The sequence below is a fragment of the Callospermophilus lateralis genome, chromosome 18, assembly GCF_048772815.1.
Source record: "Callospermophilus lateralis isolate mCalLat2 chromosome 18, mCalLat2.hap1, whole genome shotgun sequence".
Taxonomy (NCBI): Eukaryota; Metazoa; Chordata; class Mammalia; order Rodentia; family Sciuridae; genus Callospermophilus; species Callospermophilus lateralis.
In genome coordinates this window covers 61,061,021-61,086,968 of record NC_135322.1, presented here as the reverse complement: position 1 = coordinate 61,086,968, position 25,948 = coordinate 61,061,021, and the positions used below count along the sequence as shown (strand labels likewise).

The following is a 25,948-nucleotide window of genomic DNA, read 5'->3' as shown; positions in this document are numbered from 1 at the left end:
AATAATACAGGCTGTTTACGGGTTTCTTTTGATAAAAGCTGTAGTTGGTAGTTATGGATGTGTAACTTGTGATTCTATTCTTTAAAAATTACTGAACTGTACTCTGTGAAGGGTGAGTTTCATATGTTAAGTACATCCCAATAAAAAGGAAGATAAGAAAGGAACAGGCAGTCTAATTTTAAAATTCCTGATATGCAAGAGGAGCCCTGAATTCTCCAGTCAGTCACCCCCGTCTGATCTAATGCAGCTTTTCTTTATCTCCTTTTAAATGTGCAGGTTGAGGGTGAGTAATTAAGGGACGGGCTCTGGCATGTTTGGGGTGATAACGGGAGAGGACACGAGAGTTCACCTTCAGGACCAATCAGAGCCAGAGGTGGCCTGCAAAGGTGAGCTTGGGAACTGTCAAACAGGCTGGGAGGGCCATGGGTTGTCACATGGGGCTCAAGCACATGATATCTCCACCTCCTGGGTATGGCACCATCTGAGTCCCTGATTATCAGCCACTCAACTCACAACTGTTGAGTTAAATCAAAAATAACAAACTTCTACCTACGGTTATGCATCCATGTTAGAACTTCCTCATGTGATGTAAAAGGGGACACTCTACCCTTCTGCCACCCCACATCTAGTGTTGTGTTGTTACCCAGGAGCAACCAGAGATGAAGCTTTCTCTCTAGACTTTGCACAGTCTCCTTTGGGCAAAGTCTCACAGTTAATTTAGAACATCTTTAGACCTCAGCCATCACCAAGTTGTCTCCACTGGCTTCTCTGCCCCACAATGGGCTGGGTGCTGCAGGTAGGTACAGAGCCAGGTGAACCCAGCACCTGGCCCAGGGGCTTGCATCCAGGAGAGGACTCAGAGTCCACAGCCAGCACCTTTTTCTAATCCTGCAAAATTTATCAATGGTTATGCCAGCATTTCTTGTTTTAGTTTTCCATTTCTGCTATTGGTTTTGAATTCAGAAGAATGAAAAACTGGTGGTACTTCAGTGGTCTCTTTGCTGCAGTCTCTGCCTAAGAGGTCTACTGAAGGCAAATTGTCTAGAATGCTTGCTCTCCCAATCTTCCTTCCTCGAAGACTTTTGGTTTGGCTTCTTTTCCCTGTGGTTCAGGAAAGATGGCTTTTATCACAGACTCCCAGATGCGCTTGGATGTGTTGACTCTGCACCTGCCACACTGCGCCACTGGGAAAAGGATTTCTTACAAAGCATTTTAAGTTTAATGACTTATGACGAGTTGCCACACCAAGAAATATGGAGACCCAGAAGTCACGACCACGGCCCATCAACCCAGCGCTAGCAAACCATTCAGGTAATCAGGAAACAACCATAGAACTGGCATCTCCTAGAAGTGTGGCGGTCACCTTTTGCTTTTGTTGTTGTACCAGGATCGACCGTAAAGGAAAGACAAATGGGGTGATTTAGGAAAGCTTAACAAGGAACAAGGGAAGAGTCAAACCTCTAGGCAAGTACAAGTCCAGATCCACTCTCCAAGGTCTGCAGGGGCAAAAGAAGGAATTAGTTCCTGGAATCCAGAAACACTGAACCTTCAGGCAAGGGACACAGGCAGCCCATAGTGACCTTATAGGTTGGCACCAGGGGGAACTAAACACTGTGATTTCTTATTCCTGCCTTTCTACAACCTCCAGACCATGCTGTGGGCAGGGGTCAGACACAGTGAAGAAGGTGGCAGAGGGGGTGGGTGCTGTGTGGATCACCCATAGCCAACACATCGGCTCAGACTCCACATCCCGCCCTTTTTTTTTCCTGGTAATGCAGACCCCATCTTGTGTGGGGGAATGTTATGAGTTGAATTGTGTCTTCCAAAAAGAAATGTTGGAAGTCCTGGCCCAGGTCCTGCAGGAAATGACCTTATTTGGGGACAGGGTTGCTGCAGATGTAATTAGTTGAGAGCATAATGCACAAGAGTAGAACCTTCATCCAGTAAGACTGGTGTCCTTATTGAAGAAGGAGGAGGAGGAGGAGGAGGAGGAGGAGGAGGAGGAGGAGGAGGAAGAGAACTTGGGCACAGACCCAGAGGGAAGACAACCATGTGAAGACAGAGGCTGTGATAAGGGAGATGCAGCCACTAGTCAAAGATGACCTGGGTGCCCAGAAACTGGAAAAGGCAGGAAGGAGCCTCTCCCAGAGATCTCAGACACCATGTGGCCCTTCCAATAGCTTAATCTAGAGGTCTGGCCTCCAGAACTGTGAGATACTAAATTTCTGTTGTTATAAGTTTGTGGTACAGGTTGAACATTCCTAATCTGAAAATCCAAAATCTGAACTGCTTCAAAATCCAAAAATTTTTGAGAACCGACATGATAAGTGGGAAATTTCACACCTGACCTCCATGTGACAGACAGCAGTCAAAACAGATACACAGTTGTATGACTTTACCTCCAGGCCACCTGTACCCAGTATATATATATAGGAAACATAAATTAATATATAAACTTGGGTCCCACCCCCAAGATATTTCCCTATTTTACATGCAAATACTCCAGAATCTGAAGCCCTTCTAGTCCCAAGCATTTTGAGTAAGGGCTACTCAACCTGTCCTTTGTGACTTCAGCCCTAGCAGGTGAAGTGACCTTTTCCTCCTACATGTGGCCTTGGATGACAGTCAACCCCACCCAAGCTAAAGAAAGGGGTGCTTTTCCCCTCAATTATCAATTTTGATCATTAAAAAATTTGAGATGTAGGCAAGGCCTCAATTTGGATCCCAGCTTTATCACTTGGTGACCCAGTGGGACTGGGGTGACTTGGTCTAAGGAAAAGCTTGCCCTGGGGGCTGTGCCTCCTTGACTCAATTTCCAAACATCTAGAAGTGCCTTCAGAGGGAGCAAAGGAGCATCCCACTGTGGACAAACTGGAACTCACTGGCGCCTTACACGTGGGAACCCCTCTTGAGCACCACTTTGGAAACATGAAGATAACTTTATTCTGGCCAAGGAGGAGTCACTGGGTATTATTGCCACACTCAATCCCCAGGAGTGTCAGAGGTGCTCAGTCAATATGATTGTTAAATTCACTGTTTGCAAAGGATGTGGCATAAGGAAAGAGAGTGAAGTCCCCAGATGCTGGCCTACCTTCCCAGTTCACTGCAAGAAGCCAGAATCCCAACGTGAAGAACAGAGAGGAGTGTGGCCTCCCCAGTTCTTCAGTCCAACCAAGGCAGGACCTGGATTGGTTCCTTTTCTCAGGGACCAGCCCCTGTGGAAATTGTTTTAGCAGACTGTTAAGTTGTGGATACAGCTTGGTTCCTGGCCATGCGGCACCGAGGTCATCTCCTGAGCATCTGCCATGTGCTTGGCTCTGTATGAAGTACAAGCATACAGTGAGAGCCTGACCCTGGCAATGGTGACCCCTGGAGCCCTGTGCCAGGTTCCAAGGGCACATGGAGGAGCATCTAAACCACAATGGGCCCAGGAGTTAGCAGGGAAAACGACCACCCAGAGCATCCCCAATCTGCAGATGAGTAAACTAAGACTCTGAGATGTCAGTTAAGCCGCAGTAGAAGGCAGAGCAGTGAAGCTGGAACTCAGTGACTTCAAAGTCCACATTCTTTCTGCTGCACTAGAACACCACCCCCCAGAGTTGCGTCCATGGGCAGCGTTCCCACACGCTCCTAAGTCCATTCTCCCAGATCTGCACTTGTTAGTTCACTTTTCTAAGTATATGCTGTATATGAAGGAGCTGTATTCGATGCTGGTATCACAGAACTGAGTGAGAGTCAAGGTAGTCTAGAGGGGCTGGGCACAGATCTTAACAGCTAATTATAGATGTAATTTCAAGGCAAGAAAAAGGCTATGAAAGTAACAAATAGAACTTGGGGATTGAGAAAAACAGCTGGACTTTTAAAACCTAGAGACCAATGAACACCTGTTCTAAAAGGTAATGCTTAAGCCAGTATTTAGCAGCAATTTGGGGCATTTGGCAGTGTCTGGAGACCTTTCTGTCATCACAACTGGGGAGTGGAATGCTACTGGCATCCAGTGAGGAGAGGTTGAGGGAGCTGCCAAATAGCCCACCAGAGCCCAGAACAGCCCCAGCAACACAGAACTCTCCAGCCCGGCACATCAATGGTGCCAAGGCTGGGGGACCTGGGTTTAGACTAAAATGTGCAGGTGATAAAGAATCCAGACCAGGATGGGGGAGCACTCCAGTGCAAGGAACAGCATGAGGCATGGCTGGAAAATCATGCTTCAAGCTCAGAAGGAGACGGAGGGATGTGACAGGAGGGGCCAGACCACACACAGCCTCAGTCTTATACAGAAGTTGCCGTTTTCATTCTCCATAGTGGAAAACCTTTGAAGGGTCGTAAGTGACAAAAGGACACTCTGGCTGCTCTACAGAGAAGGGGGTGAAGGGCCAAAAGCAGAATCCCAGAGGCCAAAGTGCGGCCCTGAAGAAATGAGGGTAGATTTGACCAGCACTGAATCTTGAGATTCAGGTCACTCCACAGTGCTGGCTGATACAGCCCACCAAGGGCCAGGTAAGAGAGGGATCAAGAACTCAGCCTCAGACGGTACAGTGTGAGCCACCCAATGAAACTGGGCACATAGGGTGCTGGAAAGAGCAATCGTTTATGCAAAGTTCTGAGCTGTAGTTTGTTCTCTGTGTAGGGCTACATCAACTTCACCTGGTATGGGGGCTTTCAAAAAAACACCAATGCCCAGGCACACAGCTTAGATCAGGTAAGCCTGAGCTCCAGTGTGTTTTAAGAGCCCCCCAGTGATTCTAATGCACACTACTATTGACATCCATCTTCCAACCTTGAGAAACTGTCCCAAGGTGGGGAGCTCTGTGTACATGGCAGCCCCTAAGCGGGCTGAGAAGCCTCACCTTTGTGCATTACCAAAGGAACTCTCTCTGTTTTGTGTCTTTTTACAATTCTGTCTCTGCTGCTTCTGTGGGTGGCTGAATTCTATCTGTCAAAACAATGAGCCGCGGGTGTTCTTGGTTACCTGCAGTTCCAGACCTTTGGTTCTGAGACTCTCTTGTTTATAGCAATGTCAGTCTCCTGGTGACACCCTGGGGCTGATTCCTCTCTTCCATCCTCTGAGAGACAGAATATTTGCATTTTCCTTTGTGAACTTTCTTTCCAAACAACCCCCAGCACCCTGTGCCACTGTGTACTCAAAGCAGAAGATAAAGCAAACCTGGCCTATTCTTCAAGGTCCAGTCCAATCTCCATTTCCTATTATTATTGGAAACCATCATGTGACTTTCTTTGCACCTGGTGCTTGGTGGGTACCATGATCCATGTGAATGTCATGGTCCTGGGTCTAGGGAGCTCACCCTGTAGGTCAAGGTGTTTCAACCTGAGAGCTATTGACCATTGATGTGGGGTAATTAATGCTCTGTGGTGGAGGCTGTCCTGGGCATTGTGGGATAAACATCCTGGCCTCAGCACAAGATGCTAGTTCCCATGCCTCCCAATGTGGCAACCAAAATTACCTCCAGACATTGCCAAATGCTCCCCTAGGAGAGCAAAGTGTCCCCATAAAGATTTAGTGCTCAAGGGGGAAGACGACAGCAAATAAATACTTACTCATAGAAAATGCTGATGAAGGTGATGAACTGGCATAAACAGAAGAGAGTAATTGAACTTGGCATGAACAAAGAGATAAGAGCTCAATTCAAGAGGCTCTGTTTCAACCCAGAACATAGCTGGTATTATCTCCTTAATGTTGCTTCCTCTGACGGCCTTATTGCTTTTCTCCATCTCATTTGATTGTTTGCTATGCAGCCAGGTATAATACTGAACATTCGCCCAGCTCTATTTCATTTTATTCTCATAACTATCCAATGACCACAACTGGCACCACAAATGATTGAAGTTTTTTTTTCTTGGTACTGGGGATTGAATTCAGTTGTGCTTTACCAATGAGCTATATCTCCAGCCCTATTCTATTTTTTATTTTGAGACTCAGTAAGTAAGTTTTGAGTCTCAGTAAGTTTCCCAGGCTGACCTCCAACTTGTGATCCTCCTAACTCTGCCTCCCAAGTAGCTGGGGTTATAGGTATAGACCCCTATGCACAGCTTGTGGATTTTATATATAAGTAAATTTCCCTTATAATCAATAGCTGAGAAGTTTTTCAAGATGGCAGAGCAGAGGAGGTCGCTTTCTTGGCTGCTCCCTGATGTGAAACCAAGAAAGCAGGCAGGCAGCTTCTCAACAAAGTGGGTAAACAACAAAAAAAAAAAAGTTGGGGAGGGTGACTTTACTGGAATTTAAAACTGGACATACAAAAGAGATCATGGCTCAAGAGGTTGGATATGTTAAAATAAGGAAGAGATCCCCAGCAGCACAGCCGCTTCTTATTACAGGTGTGTACCACCATGCCGGGCTGATCATATCATTTCTGTTTATTGTGATAATTAACACTGTAGATGTCATAGTAAGAACTATTTTGTTTAATGCTGTATGTTTTTTGCATTGGTTGTTATTATTATTTGCCTCCCCCTAAACAATGAGTTACCAGAAACCTTCAGGTACAATATAAGTCCACAGGGTAGAAACTCTACCACCTCAGATCCATGCTGTTAGATGGGTAGACACACAAACAACATGAAAAATCAAGGAAAAAAATCACCCTAAATAAATCAATGTGCTCCAATAACGGGATTCATTGATACCACAGTAGAAAAAATGTCAGAGAAGGAGTTTAAAATATACATAGTTAAAATGATCTGCAAAGATCAGTATAAGAGCAGTATAAGGAGTGAAATCAGAGAGAAAATACAGGAAGTTAAAGATTAATTCAATAAGGAGATAGAGATTCTGAAAAAAAAGCAGAAGCCTAGAAATGAAGGAATCAATTAACAAAATTAAAAATTCAAATGAAAGCATCAACAACAGATTAGATCACTTGGAAGACAGAATTTCATGCAATAAAGACAAAATGTATAGTATTGAAAACAAAGTTGACCATGGAGAAAAAATCTTAAGAGACCATGAAGAGAATTTCCAAGAAATATGGGATAAACTGAAAAGGCCAAATTTAAGATTTACTGGGCTAGATAAAGGCTCAGAAATACAAATGAAAGGAATGTTCAACATTTTCAATGAAATAATATCAGAAAATTTTCCAAATCTAAATAATGAAATGGATAATCAAATACAGGAGGCTTACAGGACCCCAAATATACAAAAATATAGCAGACCCACACCAAGTCACATTATTATGAAAATGCCTAACATATAGAATGAAGATAAACTTTTAAAGGCTGCCAGAGGAAAAAAGACAAGTACCATTTAGAGGAAAACCAATCCAGATCTCAGCTGACGGCTCAACTCAGACCGTCAAAGCTAGAAGGTCTTGGAACAACATATACCAAGCTCTGAAAGAAAATAGATGCCAATCAAGAATACTATATCCAAAAAATTAAGCTTCAAAATTGATGATGAAATAAAAACCTTCCATGATGAACAAAAGTTAAAAAAATTCACAAATAGAAAGCATGCATTACAAAACATACTCAATGAGATATTCCATGAAGAAGAAATGAAAAATAAAAGTGAAAACCAGCAAAGGGAGGAAGAACAGTGAATCAATGAAGAAACTAATTCAAATCAAAAACCAGAAATAAGTCAAAATGACAGGGAATAAAAATCTTATCTCAATAACAACATTGAATGTAAATGGCCTAAACTCATCAATAAAAAGACACAGACTGGCAGACTGGATTAAAAACAAGACCCAACAATATACTATCTCCAAGAGACTCACCTCATAGGCAAAGACATCCACAGACTGAAAGTAAAAGGATGGGGGAAAAACATATCACTCACATGGATCTCATAAACATGTAGGGGTTTCTATTCTCCTATCAGATAAAGTGGACTTCAAGCCAAAGTTAATCAGAAGGGACAAAGAACAACTTTTCATGCTGTTTAAGGGAATTTTATATCAATAAGACATAACAATTGTAAATATTTAAACCCCAAAAAATGGAGCATCTACGTACATCAAACAAACACTTTTCAATTTCAAGAAGCAAATAGACCATAACACAATAATACTGGGTAACTCTATCACCAACTGGAGAGATCCTCCAAACAAAAACTAAATAAAGGGGGCTGGGGATGTGGCTCAAGTGGTAGCGTGCTCGCCTGGCATGTGTGTGGCCCGGGTTCAATCCTCAGCACCACATACAAACAAAGATGTTGTGTCCGCCAAAAACTGAAAAATAAATATTAAAAAAATTCTCTCTCTATCTTCCTCTCTCTCTCTCTCTCTCTCTCTCTCTCTCTCTCTCTCTCTCTTTAAAAAAAACTAAATAAAGAAGCTATAGAACTGAAAACTACAATTAATAATTTAGACTTAACAGACATATATAGAATATTTAACCCATCAATGTCTGAGTACCCTTTCTTCTCAGCAGCACATGGATTCTTCTCTAAAATAGACCATAGCTTAGACCACAAAGCAGCTCTTAGCAAATACAAAAAAAATATAGAGAGAGATATAATACCTTGAATACCTTGAATCCTATCAGATAATAATGGAATGAAATTAAAAATCAATGATAAATTTTTTTAAAAAGGTACTTAATACCTGGGATAATATGCTATTGAATGATGAATGAATAGCAGAAGAAATTAGGGACAAAATAAAAAATATTTAGAGGAAAATGAGAAAAGCAACATATCAAAATCTCTGGGACACTATGAAGACAGTGCTAAGAGAAGAGGTCATTGCATTGAGTTCATTCATTAAAAGAATAGAAAGTCAACAAATAAATAACCTAACATTACATCTCAAAGCCCTAGAAAAAGAAGAAACCAACACCAAAAGCAGTAGAAGACAAGACAGGAAATTAAAAATCAGAGCTGAAATCAGTGAAATTAAAACAAAAGAAACAATCCAAAAAATCGACAAAACAAAAAGTTAGTTCTTTGAAAAAAATCAATAAAATTGATAAACCCTTAGCCAACTTAACAAAGAGAAAGAGTGAGGGCTGGGGATGTGGCTCAAGCGGTAGCGCGCTCGCCTGGCATGCGTGCGGCCCGGGTTTGATCCTCAGCACCACATACCAACAAAGATGTTGTGTCCGCCGAGAACTAAAAAATAAATATTAAGAAAATTATCTCTCTCTCTCTCTCTCTCTCTCTCTCTCTCTAAAAAAAAGAGAGAAAGAGAGAAAACACAAATTACTAAAAGTTACAACAAAAAAAGGAAATATCACAACGGATGCTATTGAAATATAGATAATAAACATAACCTATTTTGAAAATTTATACTGTAATAAAATAGAAAATCTTGAAGACATCAACAAATTTCTAGAGTTATATGGCCTACCCAAATTGAGTCAGAAGGACATAGAAAATTGAAACAGTTTAATTTCAAGCAACAAAACTAAAGACGCCATCAAAATCCTACCAAGAACACAAAGCTCAGGACCAGACAGGTTCTCAGCTTAGTTACAACCAATAGCTTTTCACTGTAAACTAAGTAGGGCAAAAGTTGAGACACCCGTGGCTTCTACTTTTTCTTTTGTCTCCTACGTCATTAAGTATCACAATCTTTTTTTTAATGTGGTCAATGTCTTCTTTGTTGAGTTTTTTTGTGTTAGTCAACTTTTTGACACTGCGACTGAAACATTTGACAGGAACAATTTGAAAGAGGAAAAGTTTATTTTGGACTCACAGTTTCAGAAGTTCAGTTCCTGGTCTGTCAAAACCATTGCTCTGGGTCCAAGATAAGACAGAACATTATGCAGAAGGGCATGGCAGAGGGAAGCAGCTCAGCTCATGGCAGCCAGGAAGCAGAGGACCCAAGGACAAGACATATAATCCCTAAGGGCATGCTCCTGGTTACTTAATTCCTCCAGCCACATCACACCTACCTATAGTTACCAGCCAGTAATTCATTCAAATTATTAATTCATCATGTGCCTAACCCATGATTATTACAGCTCTCAGAATCTGATCATTTCACCTCTGGACATTCCCACATGGACTAACATGAGCTTTGTGCAGGATACCTCATCTCCAAACCATAATACCTCTCTTTGGACCTCCAAATCACTCCAGATTTTCTCCTTTCCCCCAATTTTTTCTTTTGATGTTACTGTGTTATTGTTCCCTACTGCTGATTTACACCTTGCTCCTTCCCTTTTCTACTGGTGTTCCAAAACTTCAGCATTGCCCAGTAACATCTTCTACTCACCGGCTTTGCACTGGGCCTCCTTCCTATACCCTTCACGAGACCAATTCTGTTGTGGGATGCAGAAGTAGCTTCTCATCCCGTCAGGCTCTGCTTCCAGTCAGATGCTGTTTATAACTCTCTCCCTTGGAACTTTCCTCTTCCTTGGAACACTATCCCACCTTCCACCTCCTAGCCTATAGACCTAGGTGGACTCTGCTGCCCAGTTCCTTGTCCTAATCTCTGTCATACTCTGTGCTCAGATGTCTTTTTAGCTTCCTGGGCTTTATTGGTCCTACCCATGTGGAAGACTGAGCCTAATTTTGTCTCCTATCCTGGGCTCTTTCTTAAATTTTAGCCTGACTTCTCCATTTTCATCTGGACATCTCCATATGAATAGAAGAACGATGGCCTGTCAGATCTAACACTTCTCAAACAAAAGACATGGCCTTTCTCCAAAGTCAGCTCCTTCCTCGGGCTCTCTCAAGAACTGCTCTTCCTCTTTGTGGTGAAAATCACTCTCTGCATTTCTTTCTTGGAGCACCCCTTCCTGGACACCATCCACAACAGGGGTCAGTGCCTCCTCTCATGGAGCTACAGTCCACCTGTCAAGCCAGACGTTCAAAAGAAGGATTACAAGAGGCATTGAGGGAGTTGCGATGGGGAACTGCAATGGTCAGTGGGTCTCTCCTCTGCTAGGTCTCGTGAGCAGCAAGTCCTGTGATTCTCCCACCATAAAGTCCCTCCAACCCGCTGACTACCCACCCCCCAACTCACGGCCTCTGCCCAGCCTCCTCTTACCTCCTCTCACTTCTGCCCATTTCTCTGAATTGTCACATGTTACACTGTCTTGTAATGTCCTGGTTTCTGCCCCATCCCCCCACTACATCATAAGCTCATGAAATATAATGGATGCTTGCCATTTGCCACTGTATTCTCAGTACCCGTCACAGAGTGCTCAATAAATATGGGTGAAATTGGGAGGGCATGGATTCTAAGCCCTTTTCGGAGTTCTTGTTTCTTTTTAAGCCCTCCTCGGCCGAGCTCCCTCCTCGAGCTCTTCCTGAAGCTTCACCTCACAGCATGCCATGTAGGTTCTGAAATAAGAATCTAGAGGGAGCCAAAGTCACAACAGCACAGCTGGGGATGTTTGGAAAACAGTGATTGGCAGATGAGTAATGAGAAGGCTCCTGGCACAGGGCACATGTGGCTTCTCCGAGAGAACTGCTGGCCCTGCTAGTGGAGGGGGACGTGCTTCACCTTGCTGCTGGGTCTTCAGTGTCCTCTGATGCTGTTGAAGGGAGCCTTGCTGGGGAGCCTCTCTTTTCATTGCCAAAAACCAGCTTTGCTACAGGAGCCAAGTCTGAATGCAGAAGCCCAGATTCCTGAGGCCCTTGACATCACCGTCCTGTTGACTCAGAAGTGCCCACACTTGATCTCTGCCTGACTGCACTGCTTATTTTATTTCCATGAGCGAAAAGAGAGATGGCCTACGGGGCACTTGGATTCCCAACACCATCACTTACTTATTCCTTACGTGATCTTAGTTATGTAAGCTGAAAATCCTCAACATCTCCTTCTTTGCGTGGAGTTAATAACAGAGATCATCTCATTGACATCTTGATCGTGGTCATTTTAGCAATATGAGTATTGGTCACATTGTGTCCACTGGCTCTTCTTTTTGTATAGTTAACGCTTTAAAAATCATCTTATAAGCTCTTGGGGAGAATTAAAGGGAGTTTGATGTGGAAAAGGCTCTTCACCATACAAGGGAAGCCTTGGTGACACCACTGTCCTTGCCTGGAGGGTCTTGTGGTGCTGAGACTGAAACAGAGCCCTTTTAAAAGTAAAAGCAAATTTCCTGATAACAGATTTTCTGAATCCGGAGTTTCCTCATGTTGAGAAATGATTCCCTGACCCAGATGGGCACCAAAGAAACTGCACTGCGGTGTCTTCTCCCAGTGTCACATCCTACTGGAATCTGCATGTGTCTTCCTCCTGGCTTCTGTTTCTGTGACTTGTGGTCACCTCTGTAGGATTGGTGGGAAGACAGGCTAGCTGCCTTTTCCCAGTTTGGGCAATCCAAATGGCATTAACTGCACTTTTCCTTTTTTATATTATTTATTTTGCAGGTGGTGATCAAATCTAGTCAACCAAAATCAAAACAGTGTCCTTGGCTTGGCTGCTGGAAATAAAATCCTTTACTCTGTTCGTTGGTTGGTTTGTGTCATCTTTGCCAACTAGGAGTCAGCTTCACGAGGACAGGTCCTCATCTGTCTCTCCCCCCACTATATGGCAAGTGTACACAGCAGGCAATCCACAGGCGGTCATTCAAAACAACGGCACACCCTGCTCCTCTCCAGCACCCTCCAGCCCAGCCTGAGAGGGAATGTCCTGTCATGGGGAGCTGGGATCCCAGAGGAAAAGAAACAGATGACCATTTTGCCTAGATCAGAGGCTTGTGCAATCCAGTGCCTCCTTTCGAACCAAAAAGACAACTCAGAGTCAGGGATCAGGGTTGAGAAGATTCAGAGGAGGAAACACAGGAGGCTGGAGTGGTCACAGGGGGATGCTCTCAGATGAGGTCAGGGTTAAAAGAGAAAGAACCAAGTGTCGATACAGCACACAGCCAAGTGACCAGGCGCTGGAGAAGCCCTGTCCACAAGCAGGGAAAGCATCTGTAAGTGAAAACCCAAATAACACTTGGGCCTGTGAAGTTAGCTGCAAAAAGAGGGTGTGCCAGCCAAAAATGGTCAGAATGCAAAAGAACATAGGAGTGGGCCGCCTCCTAAGGCCCAAGAGGCCTCATCTGGAATACATAAAAGGTGGAATTGCTGAACTCCTCCTGTTGCCCTTTGGTCTCTTTGTCAAGGGGATGGCTGGACAGGAAGAGATAAGAAAAGAATTAAAGACTTTCTTGTTGCATGAATCATTCACTATGTTCAGTCAGTGACACATATTCACAATCTTACTTAACCCTTAGAAGAGGTAGCAGCCATGATTCCCATCATATGATGAGAGAGATTAACTTCAAAGAGATGGAGCAGATTGCTCTAGAGCCCAGCCCTGGTGAGTGGTCTCTGGCTTCACCTAGATATCATATAACTTAAGACGGAAGCTTGAGGTGTGTGGGAGGGGTGGCTGTGGGCCAGCAGTCCAGCACTGACTCCATGTGTGTTTGCAGTCATGCTTCCCTGGCCGTTCTCACACAAGCTGCAGTTTAGACATAGGGTCCTCCACCCAGAGTTGATTTTCTGAGCCCAAATCGAGGAAGGAACACTTCTTCCCCACTTCTCACGTTTCCTGCTGTATGGGGGGACATTATCAGTGTGACGCTCCTAGCTGCTGTGGCTCCTCCCTCTCTGCTCCCTGAGGAGATGGAGTAAAGTATCTGATTGGTGAGTTTGACAGAAAGATCTGGACCAAACACTCGGACTTGTGCAAAAGTCTTTCTTTCTCCAGCAGAGGACCAAAAGGACAACTCAAAGCCAACAGTGAGGGCTGGGAAGTAGAGAGGAAACCCAGGAGGCCAGAGTGTCCCTCAGAGGCTCTCCTCTCTGCCTCACGGTCTGCAAGGTGACCACGCTGAGCCACTGTGAGCACCGCCAGAGACTCTCCAACCCTGCCTTGACCAGCCGCGCCTTGGTCACTACAGCAATGCCGCTTCCTCCAGGAAGTTCCGATCAGGAACAAAGGTGGCATCTGATCATTGCCTGCTCCTCCCACCTTCTCAGAGTGCAGGACTCCCTGGGGAGATGGGAGTCCTGAATTCACCCCACCAAACTAAGCAGTGACATCCAGTGAAGAACCCCCTTTAGTTCTGATTCAATTCATCTCACTGGCTCATGATGTTGACCCTGAGTCAACATCTCAGAGGAGTCAAGAAACAGGAGTTGGGCCAGAAGAAACCCAAGAGGATGGTGAAAGTTCTGAAAACTGGGCCGTGGGAGAAATGGTGAGAAGAAGAAGAATATTTAGTTCAAGGAAGATTTTGGCTATGGTAGGATGCAGTCCATCTTCACATGCTTCAAGAATGGCCAGGCCAAGGAGTATTTGACATGGGTTGTGTGATTTCCAAGGGCAGAACCAAGTCCCAGGAAGAACCGGCTCATTAGAAGGAAGATGTTTACAACTGTTCTCATTGTATACAAACAGAACGATTTCCCTCAATAGGCAGTGAGCTCCCTGTCACTAGGGCTATTCAAACAACCTCACTCCGTTAAATGGAATGATCCCCAAGAGGACATTCTGGTGTTGGGAGTTGGCCAGTTTAAAATAAAGTTCATCTGAGTTTTTTTAAACCACACGGTAGCAGAATGACATGTTCTTGCTTCCTCCCCATTTTCTCTCTCCCCAGGATCACGATTGGCCTACAACAAGGAGGTTGGGCCAATTGCCAATGTCCATACTCTGCCTGGGAAGCAGAATGCAAGCCTGCACCAAGCTCATCACAGTGGTCGGGGGGGAGGCTGTGGAAGCCTCAGCCCATAGCATCCAGGGGGAAATGTTAACACCTTGACCCTCCCATGACCCTTCCTTGAAGGAGTCTGCAGTAAGCCTAAGAAGAAAGACGCCCTGACAGCAAATCCATGGATTCTACCAGAAGAGAATCAAGTGATGTAAAGATATGCAGTCATGGGAGCAAGGGACGAGTTCATTCTCTTCCTGCTCCTCTCTAAAGAATTTAAAGGAAGCAACGCAGAGCTTGCAGCCTGACATCTGGCCATGAGGATATGTTTTGTTGGACCAATGGGATTGTTTAAAATATAAGAAGGAAATCATTACCACCTTTTTTAAATAGGAGATTTTTACACACAGAAGTCCACAATTTCCTGCTTCTCACGAAGAATCACAAAAATCTAGCCAGCTGGCAATACTTGGCAGGAGGTGAGAAGCAGCTGCCTTCTGTGGTCAGGGGCCATATCCTCCAGTTTGTGTGGGACTCGCCACCCTGTACCCACTCCTAGGTACTGAGGCCAAGTATCCAGGTATCGGTTGCCATTTTCTGCAGCCAGTTCTGTCTCCATCCTGTGTTGCTATGGGAACAGAAAAAAACTCACCTTGCTCAGGAGGCAGGTGGTGTTTCTTACACTCCTCCTGGCTCACCACCCTTCATCCTCTCCCCAGCGTCTGGGTGTCAGGACCAGCTGACATCCCTGGGTGTCTGGTTTACAGCTTCAAACACTGATGCTACCTTCGGAATGGAGCTACGGGGGGGCCGCAGGTGAAACTGTGGGGGCATCATGGGAGCAGAGAAAAGGAGAGAGGCCAGAGGCAGACAGGCGCTGCCAGGGGCCATCTGAGACAGCCTGTCTTGGCTGGGCAGGGAAACATCAATGTGTTTGACCCCATCTTCTGCCAGGTGTGTCCTGGGAAGCTGATGGTGACTGAGTGGAAATTTCTCCTGGTCATCAGGGTTTTACATTCCCCTACGATGACCCCTCAGGTCACTATCTGTTGTTTAGACACAGCCTTTATGTGGTTTATTCTAGAGACTTCTCTAAAACTTCCAATAGGAAAAGGTGTGGGTGTGGGGTGGGGGCATCCTGAGTGACCCCCCGAGTCTCACACCCCGTGGTCCGCTGCAGCCCCACACACTCTCATCAGAGCTGGAGCCTCCTTCGGGACTCTCATCAGCATCCCCACCCTGACCTCTGAGAAGAGTGGCCAGCTCCAGATGGCCCTGCATATATATGATCCCAAGTGCATTATCCTGGGGACAACCCCAATGGGATCGGTGTATCGGGACTGGCCCATTTACAGGAGAGGACACCGAGATTCAGGCAGGTTAATTAACTTTCTTCTGGCAGAAAGTTACTAATTGGCAAGGCAGGAGCTGGCTGCCAGATCACTCTCCTGATTTTAACCCCACTGCCTCCCCCCGTCGAGGACGAGGCTGGGCCTGCAGCCAGGATCACTGATGCATGTGTGTTATGACTTTGTTTCAAGAAAACAGCAGAGTTTGGGTTTTGTTTTCAGTCCTCCTGTTGGTGATGCCAAGGTTTGCTTTGATTCTGTTGGCCACAGAAGCCCTACCGACGTGACTCTGAAAGACAAGTTTCAACAAATCCCAGGTCCCTCTCTGATACTTCAATTCACCTGTCAGCACCTTGGTCCCATAAAAAAAAATAATAATAAACAAATAACTTGGGTTTCATTCCCTCAAAGGCCATGTTGGGCACTGAAATGAATCCTCTGCAGTCCCTGGACCTTGAGTTCTCTGACATAAAGAATATGCTATGAAAGAGCCACAATACCTCCTCTTCTTGAGCTTGGGCTTTGTTCTCTGATGGAGGCATGTCTTTTACACATCCTGTCCTTGACACGCAGTCCAGGGGATTTGGCAGTGCTGACTCAGAAAAAGATCTGAGCATGGCCATGGGTCAGGGCAGGCCAGGGGGCACCAAAGTGGTATATGTAGTGGGTCTTGTGTTAAAAAGAGGTTGTCACTTGGTGATGATGGGGCATGGACAGAAGCCCCATGTGACCCCAGATCACCCAAACAGGACACGATCTCCTCCTGGAACTGGCTGAGCCACTCACTGGCTTGTCCACCTTGTTGTTGCACTGGTCTTACTCAGAATCTTCACCATGTCCTAACACAAACATCAACACTCCCTGGTCTAACTTAAGCCCCCACCCGGGAGGGCCCAGCGTGGAACACCAAAATCAGGAAGGCAGGGGTGGGGCACAGGAGCCACCTGGGAAGGGTTCGTCTTTAGGAGCATAAAGCATGAAATCTGTGGGGCCACAGAGGTCCAGACACTGACATGAACAAGAGGACAGGCAGCCGTGTCCAGGAGGCTGTAAACAAGACACCTTTTGATAATTTTCGAGACCAAGACAAAGCAAAGAAGAACAACCAAGACTCTATTACAATAGTTCAAATGAGAAGTGACAAGACCTCGGACACAGGGAGACGTAGTAGGGATTGAAAAGAGAAGAGAGAGTCCAGAGGGAACGAAAGGCCAGGAAGCATGAGCAAGCAACTGGTTGGACGGGACAGGAGAGGAGAAGGAGCTCTCGAGTTCTGAGTGGTAGATTAATAGGGGGATTAATAGGGGGCAACTGTGAACCTTCTGACTTGGGCAGGCGGGGGGTCGGCAAGGGACCCATTGGCTGAGCAGAGAGTGCAGAGACATGGCAGGACTCAGCAGAAAGTTTGAGTGCAGGCTGGGGCGTGTTGACTCTGGGACCTTCAAGTGGTGGCTTTCAGGAAGCTATGGATAAGCAACCAGAGAGCAGGAGACAAGTCTGGGCGAGACAGAGAGATGTGAGCATCACCAGAACACAGACCGTAGCAGAAGTCCTCCAGGCAAACACGATGGCTACAGGACAGTATGAGAAGAGTACGTGGCACCTACCGGACAATGCAGAGAATTGGGGTACAGGGAGTGCTGGCACCTGGAGGGGAGACAGAGTTAGATGAGCCTGTGAAGAAATCAGCAAAAAGTGAAGTTGGAGCTGGAGTGTGCCTTGGCCGCACAGCACATGCTTAGCATGCACAAGGCCCCGGGTTCCATCCCCAGAACCATAAAAAAAATGTAGTGGAAACCTGTAGCAAGTGACGGACATTAAGTAGTGGAAGGTGGGGCGGGAGATGGGACAGACAGCCTAGAGGAAAGATGGGAACCAGAGAAGTTAAGGAAAGGAAAAGAAGGAGGAGGAAAGGTGGTCAGAGTGTCCTAGAGCATGAAGCCAAGTTTAAAGCTTCAGGCTAAAATCCTGGAAATGGGTCAAGAGCTCATAAGGACATTGGCTGCACCAAACCAAGAACACGCCAGTCCTCAACAGGTGAGAAAGTCAGGTGGGACTTTGCTACATGGTAGAGAATGGAGCAAAACAAGAGGGCAAAGGACAGAGCCCTAGAGGTCACCCTCGGGGAAGCCGGGACAACCTGGAAGAGCAAAGGGACGGGGAAGAACGTGCAGCATCCTGGGGGGCAGAGCAGGCCAGGCCCTGGAGGAAATAGGGTCGGCAGTGCTGGAGCTGGAGTCAAGCTCTGGTGACCCTGGAGGGCAGCTTCAGCAGCTGTCCCACTCGCTCGGGCCACATGCTGGGTCAGTAGGAGCCCACTCAGAACCAAGTAACACAAAGCCCTGTGCAGAGCAAGCCATCAACTAAGTGGCTGGAGAACAATAGGGCCCCCCCAGAGCTCTGCCGTGTCACACTGCCCTTTCTGTACAGGTGACACCAGCAAAAAGAGCCAGCAGAGATAAATGCTGAACCCGTGGGCAAATTGGGACAGTCCTATTGTGTCCAGCCAATGACCAGAAAAGGGGGTAAGGACATTTCTTCAGCATGACTCACTATACATGGCTCACTCATTCTCATCGTCTTGAGTCCACTGTGCCTTGAGTCCGAGAAGGGGGACGTGGACATAGAAGAGATCCCGTCCCTGCCCTCAGGCAGCTTACAATACAGTTGGATGGGTTTTCATCCCATGGGATATGCCCCCATCAAAACTCCTCATCCACAATGCCCGGTGAGATCACCATTGGCGCTTTTTCAAAACGACCTGAGTGTAACAATCATTGCCATGCTTCCCTGGAGATGGTTAAATTCAAACTGCATGATAAAAGAGGGATGTGGCTCAGCGCCCAGCATGTGCAAGGCGCTGGGTTCAATTCTCCAACACGGCCAAACATAAATAATCTGAAAAAGATTCTAGGCTCTCCCAGGCCCGCGTTGCCTCCCTAACAGCAAGGTGCCGCAGCAACCTTTCCCTTAGGAGCCACCGTCACTGCGTCACTGCGCCACTCCTTCTTCTCCAGCCTCCACCCCCAAACCTAGCAACTTCTACTTCTGTGTTTCCACCTGTCAGTGACATTCTACTTGAGCCACCTTCACTGCCCTCGAATTCATTCTGAAGTCACACTTACCATAAGACATCTCTCAAACTGTCACTCTCTTCAAACATCGCTATCCCTGTCCATGACACTCTCCTTTCTTCATCCCTCGGATGCGTCTCCTGCATTGTTCAACTGTCAAGTTCTGGGCAAAGCAGAGTCATGTGCACATGGTGGGTGTTCAATGTTTGCTTGCAGATTATTCAATCTGTATGTCCCGGTAGCCTCACGGTCTACTACCAACTGTGGCTACAGCCCTGGTGGTCGAAAGGATGGCTTTGGGAACAGGTGGGTCAGAAATCCAATAACCCAAAATTGAGTATCAAAGACCACAGACTAGTAACAGGTGTGTAGCATAGGATGCCTGAGACCCCTGCCACTTTCACCAGAGCCTGCTGTTCCCTTTCCCCAAGCAGCCCCAGGATGTAAGAGCCCACCGCCAGTGCCACAGGGAGCCAGAAGTGGGCACTCCCAGGGACTGGTGGGCCACAAGATGGGCAGCCCTTAACTAATGATTGGCAGATGTGATGAGACTACTCCCTGACCCTAATGGGGTAGCTCGGATGTGAAACCCACAGAGCCCCAGAGCCCCGCACCCACCTGGGCTGAAGGCCTCACTTGGCATCTTCGTCGTCCCTGTCCATCTTCCTTAGAAAAACCTCACCATCACCACCAAAAAAAAAAAAAAAAAAGTCTTTCACACCAGGCCGCTCACCTCTTGCCCTGCCCCTGGGGAGCAGGGTTGGGGGATCGCAGTCTGAGGCAAGGTGGATGAGGCTTCCGCCCACACCTGTCTGACCATGCTGTGCGTGAGATGTTTTCGCCATCACTCTGCTCTGCTCTTCGTTAATGATACCGTCCTTTAAAAAGTCAAATGACCATTGTAGTTCCAGGAACCTTGGAGACAAATCCATTCAAAACACTCTCCGCAGGCTTATTTCTTCTTCTTACTATAATTATACTGTCTCTGAAGTGAAAGAGCTTTGAACATCATAGCAAAGTAAAATAAAAGACTCAAAGGGAGAAAAAGGGATTTTTTTGAACTTGTCTTTATAATTGTCCTTTACCTGGGTTGATAATTAAATAGAAACTAAAATGAATTTGACCCGTTTAATGTTCTCTCTCTTAAACGTTTTTATGATACAAGTCATACGATGACGTTAGAGAAATCTGAAATCCGGAGTGGGGAAACATCTCAATACTCTAACCATTTACAAACTATTTTCTTGGTACTACGCCTCCCTGCTCTCTGCCCTTTACAAACTACTTCCTTCCAGCTGTTCCCGCGGCTTTTCGCCCAGGCACCTCTTGCTCAAACACTTGGCTCTCTGGTGTATTTTCCTGCAGCCTGGACGGTTCTCCATGCTGTAACACAGTCCTCGTGGTTGTCAACATCAATGGCTGCACGTTGTCACACCAGGAGGATGTGCAATAGACTGCTACCATTTCGGTTGCTTTTGATATTTCACTATTTTAAATAAGACTGTGCTGAAGAGGCCACTTTGTTTTGCATCTATTCTCTCTCGATTTCAAGTATGTGTGTTTTGTTTTGTTTCTGGGCTGTTCTGGGGATCGAGCCATGGTCTTGCAAGTGCTGGACAAGCACTTCACCGCTGAGTAACATCCCAGCCCCCAGATGATATCTTTAAGAGAATTTTCAAGATTTGAATTATCAAATAAAAGAATGCTTAAGCCTCTTTATGTTCGCTGTGACATCTTCCCCCACCCCATCCCACCAAAATGCGTACCAACTTACAACACAAGCCAGCTTGAAAACAAGATGATTCCAACTCAAGGTGGTTTCTCAGGTTTTAAAATGAGTTCTATCTAACTAAAGGATTTATTTGAAGTTTCTTCATGTAGTGCAAAGGGTACAAGTCCTCTCTAGCATGACACTTAGACTGTAACTTTCTTGAAAACCATAAGGAACCTGATTGTGACATTCCAGGTCCTCAAGTACACACAGCTCTCTTCCTAATTCCAAATTTTCTAATTGCTGAGAATTTTATTTAGAAATTAGTCAGGGGACTTGAAGTGCTTAATTGATTCAGTTATTTTACTGGACAATGAACACAAAAATTTCAAAGGCTGTCATGTGCTCCTAGATTGGGTATGGGTTTCATGAGATTAGCATGGTGCTATGTGTTCTAAAGCACAGGGTGAAAAAATGTTGACAAGATAAGCAAGCAAAAGTGGATTCCTATTTTCTCAGTTGCCCTAAAGTTGTCCTGAGTTTGTCCTAAGATTGAATTTTTCCATTTTTGAACCATGGAAGTGGTATCCCAAATGGGATTCCCCAGGAATGTTTGGACCTGTAGGAAAGACACACCTTGAGTGGCAACCATGGCATTGCTAGCTGTTTTGAAGCATACTTAATTGTTCTGTCTTCTTCCATGCAACTGGAAAAGCACAAACAATAAATTTGACCTGGAATTATTTGGGTGCCCACTATTCTACATAGAACAGAACTGTACGCCAGCTCCCCCTCCCCCACCACCCATTGACCATCTGAGATTCTAGTGATAAAGTGAAAGACTCAACAGCCTCCCAGACACAGACCCCCTGGTGAGACCAGAGTCCTGTAGATAAATGTCCCACGGATTGACGGAATTGCCTACTTTTGACTTTTCTTCCCTTAATCTAAAGAAGCTCATCTTCTGTTACACTTCAAAACTCGTAACAAGAACCAACTTGCATTTCATGAGAGAATTTTGTCATTGGGTTAAAGTAAAAAGCAAAACAAAAAAAACGTCACTTTAAAATCTGTTTCTCAATGACTGTCACCCCACTGACTTTCTTTAACCACAACAATGCTGGCCTCCACCCCAGCAGGGCACAGGAGGGGGTGATCACCTCCCAGCACCTCCCAGAGATTCTGCAGCTGATGGCCTTTCTGCAACTTGCCAGAACTTCCTGGGTTAGGATAACTCTGGGTAATCCTAAACAAAGCTCTATCCAAGCTACAACTTTGCGACCAAACAAGCCAGTTTTACAAGTCAAAGGAATTTAATTTGGTCTCACACTTGCAGTGAAATAAAACACAAAAGAAGAGAAAAGCTGGCAGCTTTGCTAATGAGCAACTAGCTTTCTGGACACACTGCCAACTTAGTCTAATTAAGTAGCATTAGCAGTCTAATGACACACTTAAAGAGGAAAAGTTCAGACAGGATGCAGGGTTCTTGACAGCAGCAGGGCAAACCTCAAAGTCTCCTGCACAGGTGAGTCCCCAGAGACCCAGCAAGGTACAGGGGAGCCTGGCTCTGCAAGCTTTCCTAGGGAAGAAGACCAGGCACAGAACCTAAAGAAGTCCAAGTGCAAGGAAACCTGAAATATTGCAGTTTTGAATTTATTAGTTCTTATTCCTGAAAAACTAACAAAAATATTGGTAAAGTGACTTCACCTTCACTTTCTCTCTTACCACCAGCCCCTTCCAGTTCACCTCCTGAAGAAAGTGCACCAAAAATGTATGGGAACCACAGATAAAATTGGCACATTATGTGTATGTATGAATATACCCCAGTGAATTCCACTTTGATGTCTGCTTATAGTGCACCAATTTTAAATACAACAAATTAACAGAAGGAAGACCAATAAAGTAGAGAAAGGGGACCAAGGGAAGGGAAAGGCTAAGTACTGGAAATTGAAATGGAGCAAATTATATGACATGATTGTATGAATATGTCAAAATGTACCCTACTATTATGTGTAACTATAATGCAGCAAGAAAAACATGCAAAAAGGGAAAAAAAAGAAAGAAAGAAAGAAAGAAAGAAAGAAAGAAAGAAAGAAAGAAAGAAAGAAAGAAAGAAAGAAAGAAAGAAAGAAAGAAAGAAAGAAAAACACTTGGGTCTGTGCTCTGATTTAGTCCATGCCAAATATATTATACTTAAGCCAAATTTGACAAAGTCCTGCGAAGGCAGTGCCTCCACTTACCTGTCACCAGGATGGCCTTTTGATCCACAGGTAACAACTCTTGGCTCGGTGAGCGCATATACAAGAGGAAACACGACAGGGAGAAAAGAAGCAAGATCCAGAAGAGGGACAGTCTGAGCAGGCAAATCCCTCCCCAGAGGGCTGCGAGGCAGACCGCTTGGCTTCCCAGCTGCCCAGGGCTCTTGTATTTGCAAAGAGCTATGCCTCCCACACCTGCAGTGACAGCCAGGCACAGCCACACCGCCTCTGAGAAAGGCATGCTCATTCTCCACGACTCACTACACTTTCACGCACTCAGGGACAGCAAGCCTAGTGGGCAAAGGCTAGCAGGAGGCAGCTGGGGTTATATGAATGGAGAGGAGAGAAGGGGGGCGGACACAGGCCCAGCACCCTTTGAATGAGCATGGATTAAGTGTAATCACCCAGACACATATCCCCACTGGCTAATTTAAACCCGTGTGCATTGCAATATAAATACCAGGGCCCTTCCTCTTTGATCAGGCCCCCTCCCGCCCTTCTGTACACACACACACACACACACACACACCCCACGCTCTCCCAGAGACAAACATGCACATTTGATTATTTTAATGATGGTTCCACCTCTGGAAAGATGATTAGTTGGATAATAATTGACAGACTTGGAACCGAACAGAAACTAACAAGCCCTCCGGTTCACAGGAGCATAGTCTCTTATCCTTTGAGAGCTCACAGTGAGTCAGCCTCCCAGTCCCTTTTCTGACTCAGGAGCCTGTACGTGTGTGTGTGTGTGTGTGTGTGTGTGTGTGTGCTCGCGTGCGCGCGTGTGTGTAAACCCAAGCAGTCAGTGAGATTTGGAAGGTGGATCGTGGTCGGGGGAGGCAACCCTGATCTGGCCCAGGTCCACGGGACTCCTGTCTCTAACTCAAGAGGTTTCAGGGCTGGACGGAGGAGAGGGGATCCAGAGGAAGAGAGTCCTCAGTCTTACCGGAGGGGAGATATGACAGGGAGAAATGAGAACAATGACAACAGAACTGAGCACAGTCAGCACTGGTGCTTCATTGTGACAGGGCTGTGTTCAGCTACTCCACTCATTCATCCTCTTTATTGAGAGACTCCTATGCCACGCTCTGTTCCGGGCAGGGGGGCTCAGCAGTCAACATGCTCAGTCTCTCTGAATACAAAAGCTTTATAACAGATTCTGTTATTGTAGCAGTTTTGGAAGAAGCTAGAGCACAGAGAGATCAAGAGATATACCCAAGATCACACAGCCTTGGAGCCAATCAGCCTCAACTCAGCACTTTAAAGCCTTAACTATTCCACTGCCCACTTTGGGTTAGAAATGGAACACAATCAGCAGGTTCATAAGCTTGCTCTTCCCTGCTGCTGCCTCATCTGCACTTTAGGAAATACTTTAAGGTAGTTCTTTAAGGTAGAAATCAACATACTCAGTTTTTAAAAGGGAAAATTCAGTCTGGAGAGGCTAAGCCACACTTAGCCAAGACTGGTGAATCCAGACCCATACCCACATTTCAACAGCTCAAAAGGCATGCTGTGGCTGCCGCTCCATGCAGGTCACAGCGCAAGGCTGATGGCCCCAGGGGGAGCCGCTCCCCTGGGCAAGGTGGGCCTTGACCTTGCCACTTTCCTGGGAAGGGTTTAGAATTCTAATAAAGTCCTGGCGTTGGGGGAGCCTGAGAGACAGAAGAGCTCGCACTCCGAGTTCCGATTGCCAGAATGAAAAGCCAGACCTCGCTCCCGGCTCATTAACCAGGTGGTCTCGTGGGGGTCACTTCATCCCGTGGTCTCATTCTACCTGGAATACTAGAAAGAGCCTCTCAAATGCTAGTGGTCTGCTTTTTACAAATAAGAAAAAAAAAATCAAGAGGAGGTCATGTAGTGTCCAGTAGAACCCAGTGGAATTGTCCTGACCACGGGCTCCTGCAGGAGTGGCGGGGAGAAGCCAGGTGCTGCGGCTGCCGTGGGGGAGGCAAGGTTGGCGCAGGGTCGAACCCAGCCGCACATGATGTGAGAAGGCGGCTCAGAGGCCAGGTCGGCCTGGCTTAGGCTATCTCAAGACCCAAGGGAGAGGGGTGGGAAGGGTTAGCCTGTGAGCTACGCCTGCTGTGAGCTGTGTGATCTTAGAACCCTCGGGAGGTGGCAACTCACACTGCCCTCCCAGCTTCGTGGTACCATGGTAGGAAGGTTTTGCCAACTCCAAGCCAGAAAGCTTCAGCCTAATAAGGATCTGGGATTCTCTTTGGCTGGCCTTGGACTCTCCCTCTCTCCCTCCACAGACCCCACTTCTGCTGTTGGCTGTGCCATGGAGGGTCAGGGCACCTTTCTTGGGTCTTGTGCCCTCACGAGCCAGGAGAATCTGTTGTCAGATCCAGTGGACAAATGCCTTCCCTCGTGGACATGCCGGACAAGTGGCAGCCCTTTACAGGGGGCTTTGGCACTTTGTCAGCGACCCCCACCCCTGGGCTGGGCCAAACATACCTGTGTAGGTCTTCTGACAGGTGCCCACCCACCTGAGACCAGGTGACTCTTCTCTGGGAGGCAGCCATGTGGCTCTCCCTCTGGCTGGAAGCCCAGTCCTACGGCAGTCCTCATACGACGTGGAAGCCTAGGTGAGGGTGTCCCTGATCCCGCTGAGTTGGAAGCCTGGCTCCACCACTTGCTGGCTGTGAGGGCAAGTTAACTGCCCTCGCTGAGCCTCAGTTTCCCCATCTGTCAAAGGAGGGTGGAGACAAGTCCTGCTCCTGTGGTTGTTCACGAAGCAAACCACTCAGTTCCTGCAGGGCTCCTGGCACAGACAGGCAGTCATAAAGGGAAGCCACTTTCCTCATGGTCAGCGGAGCTTAGAAGTTAAAAGAAGTTGGAGTTAGAAGAAGGGACACCCTTGCCAGTGTCTTCCCTAGTCACTAGTTCTCCGTTCCACCCATCCCTCAGCTCATCCCCCTGGGTCCTTCAGACTGCCACTTGATGTCACCTCTTCACCTCCCACCCTGAGCATCTTCTGTGCCCACA

At 46.3% G+C, this 25,948-nt stretch overlaps 1 protein-coding gene across 2 annotated transcripts in view; it reads right to left on the bottom strand.

Annotated features, from left to right (window-relative positions):
- Hsd17b2 (hydroxysteroid 17-beta dehydrogenase 2) overlaps positions 1-25,474 on the bottom strand; it is a 72,214-nt gene extending 46,740 nt beyond the window's left edge. The window contains exon 1 of one of the 2 annotated variants that reach the window (XM_076838005.2): positions 25,418-25,474. Coding sequence is in view for 1 of the 2 variants with exons in the window: in XM_076838000.2 (XP_076694115.2) it covers positions 22,940-23,204 (265 nt within the window). In the remaining variant the exon portion in view is untranslated. Of the gene's footprint in view, positions 1-22,939; positions 23,205-25,417 lie in introns of those variants that run through there. The other variant, XM_076838000.2, reaches the window with a different exon arrangement.
- Positions 25,475-25,948: the final 474 nt, after the last annotated feature.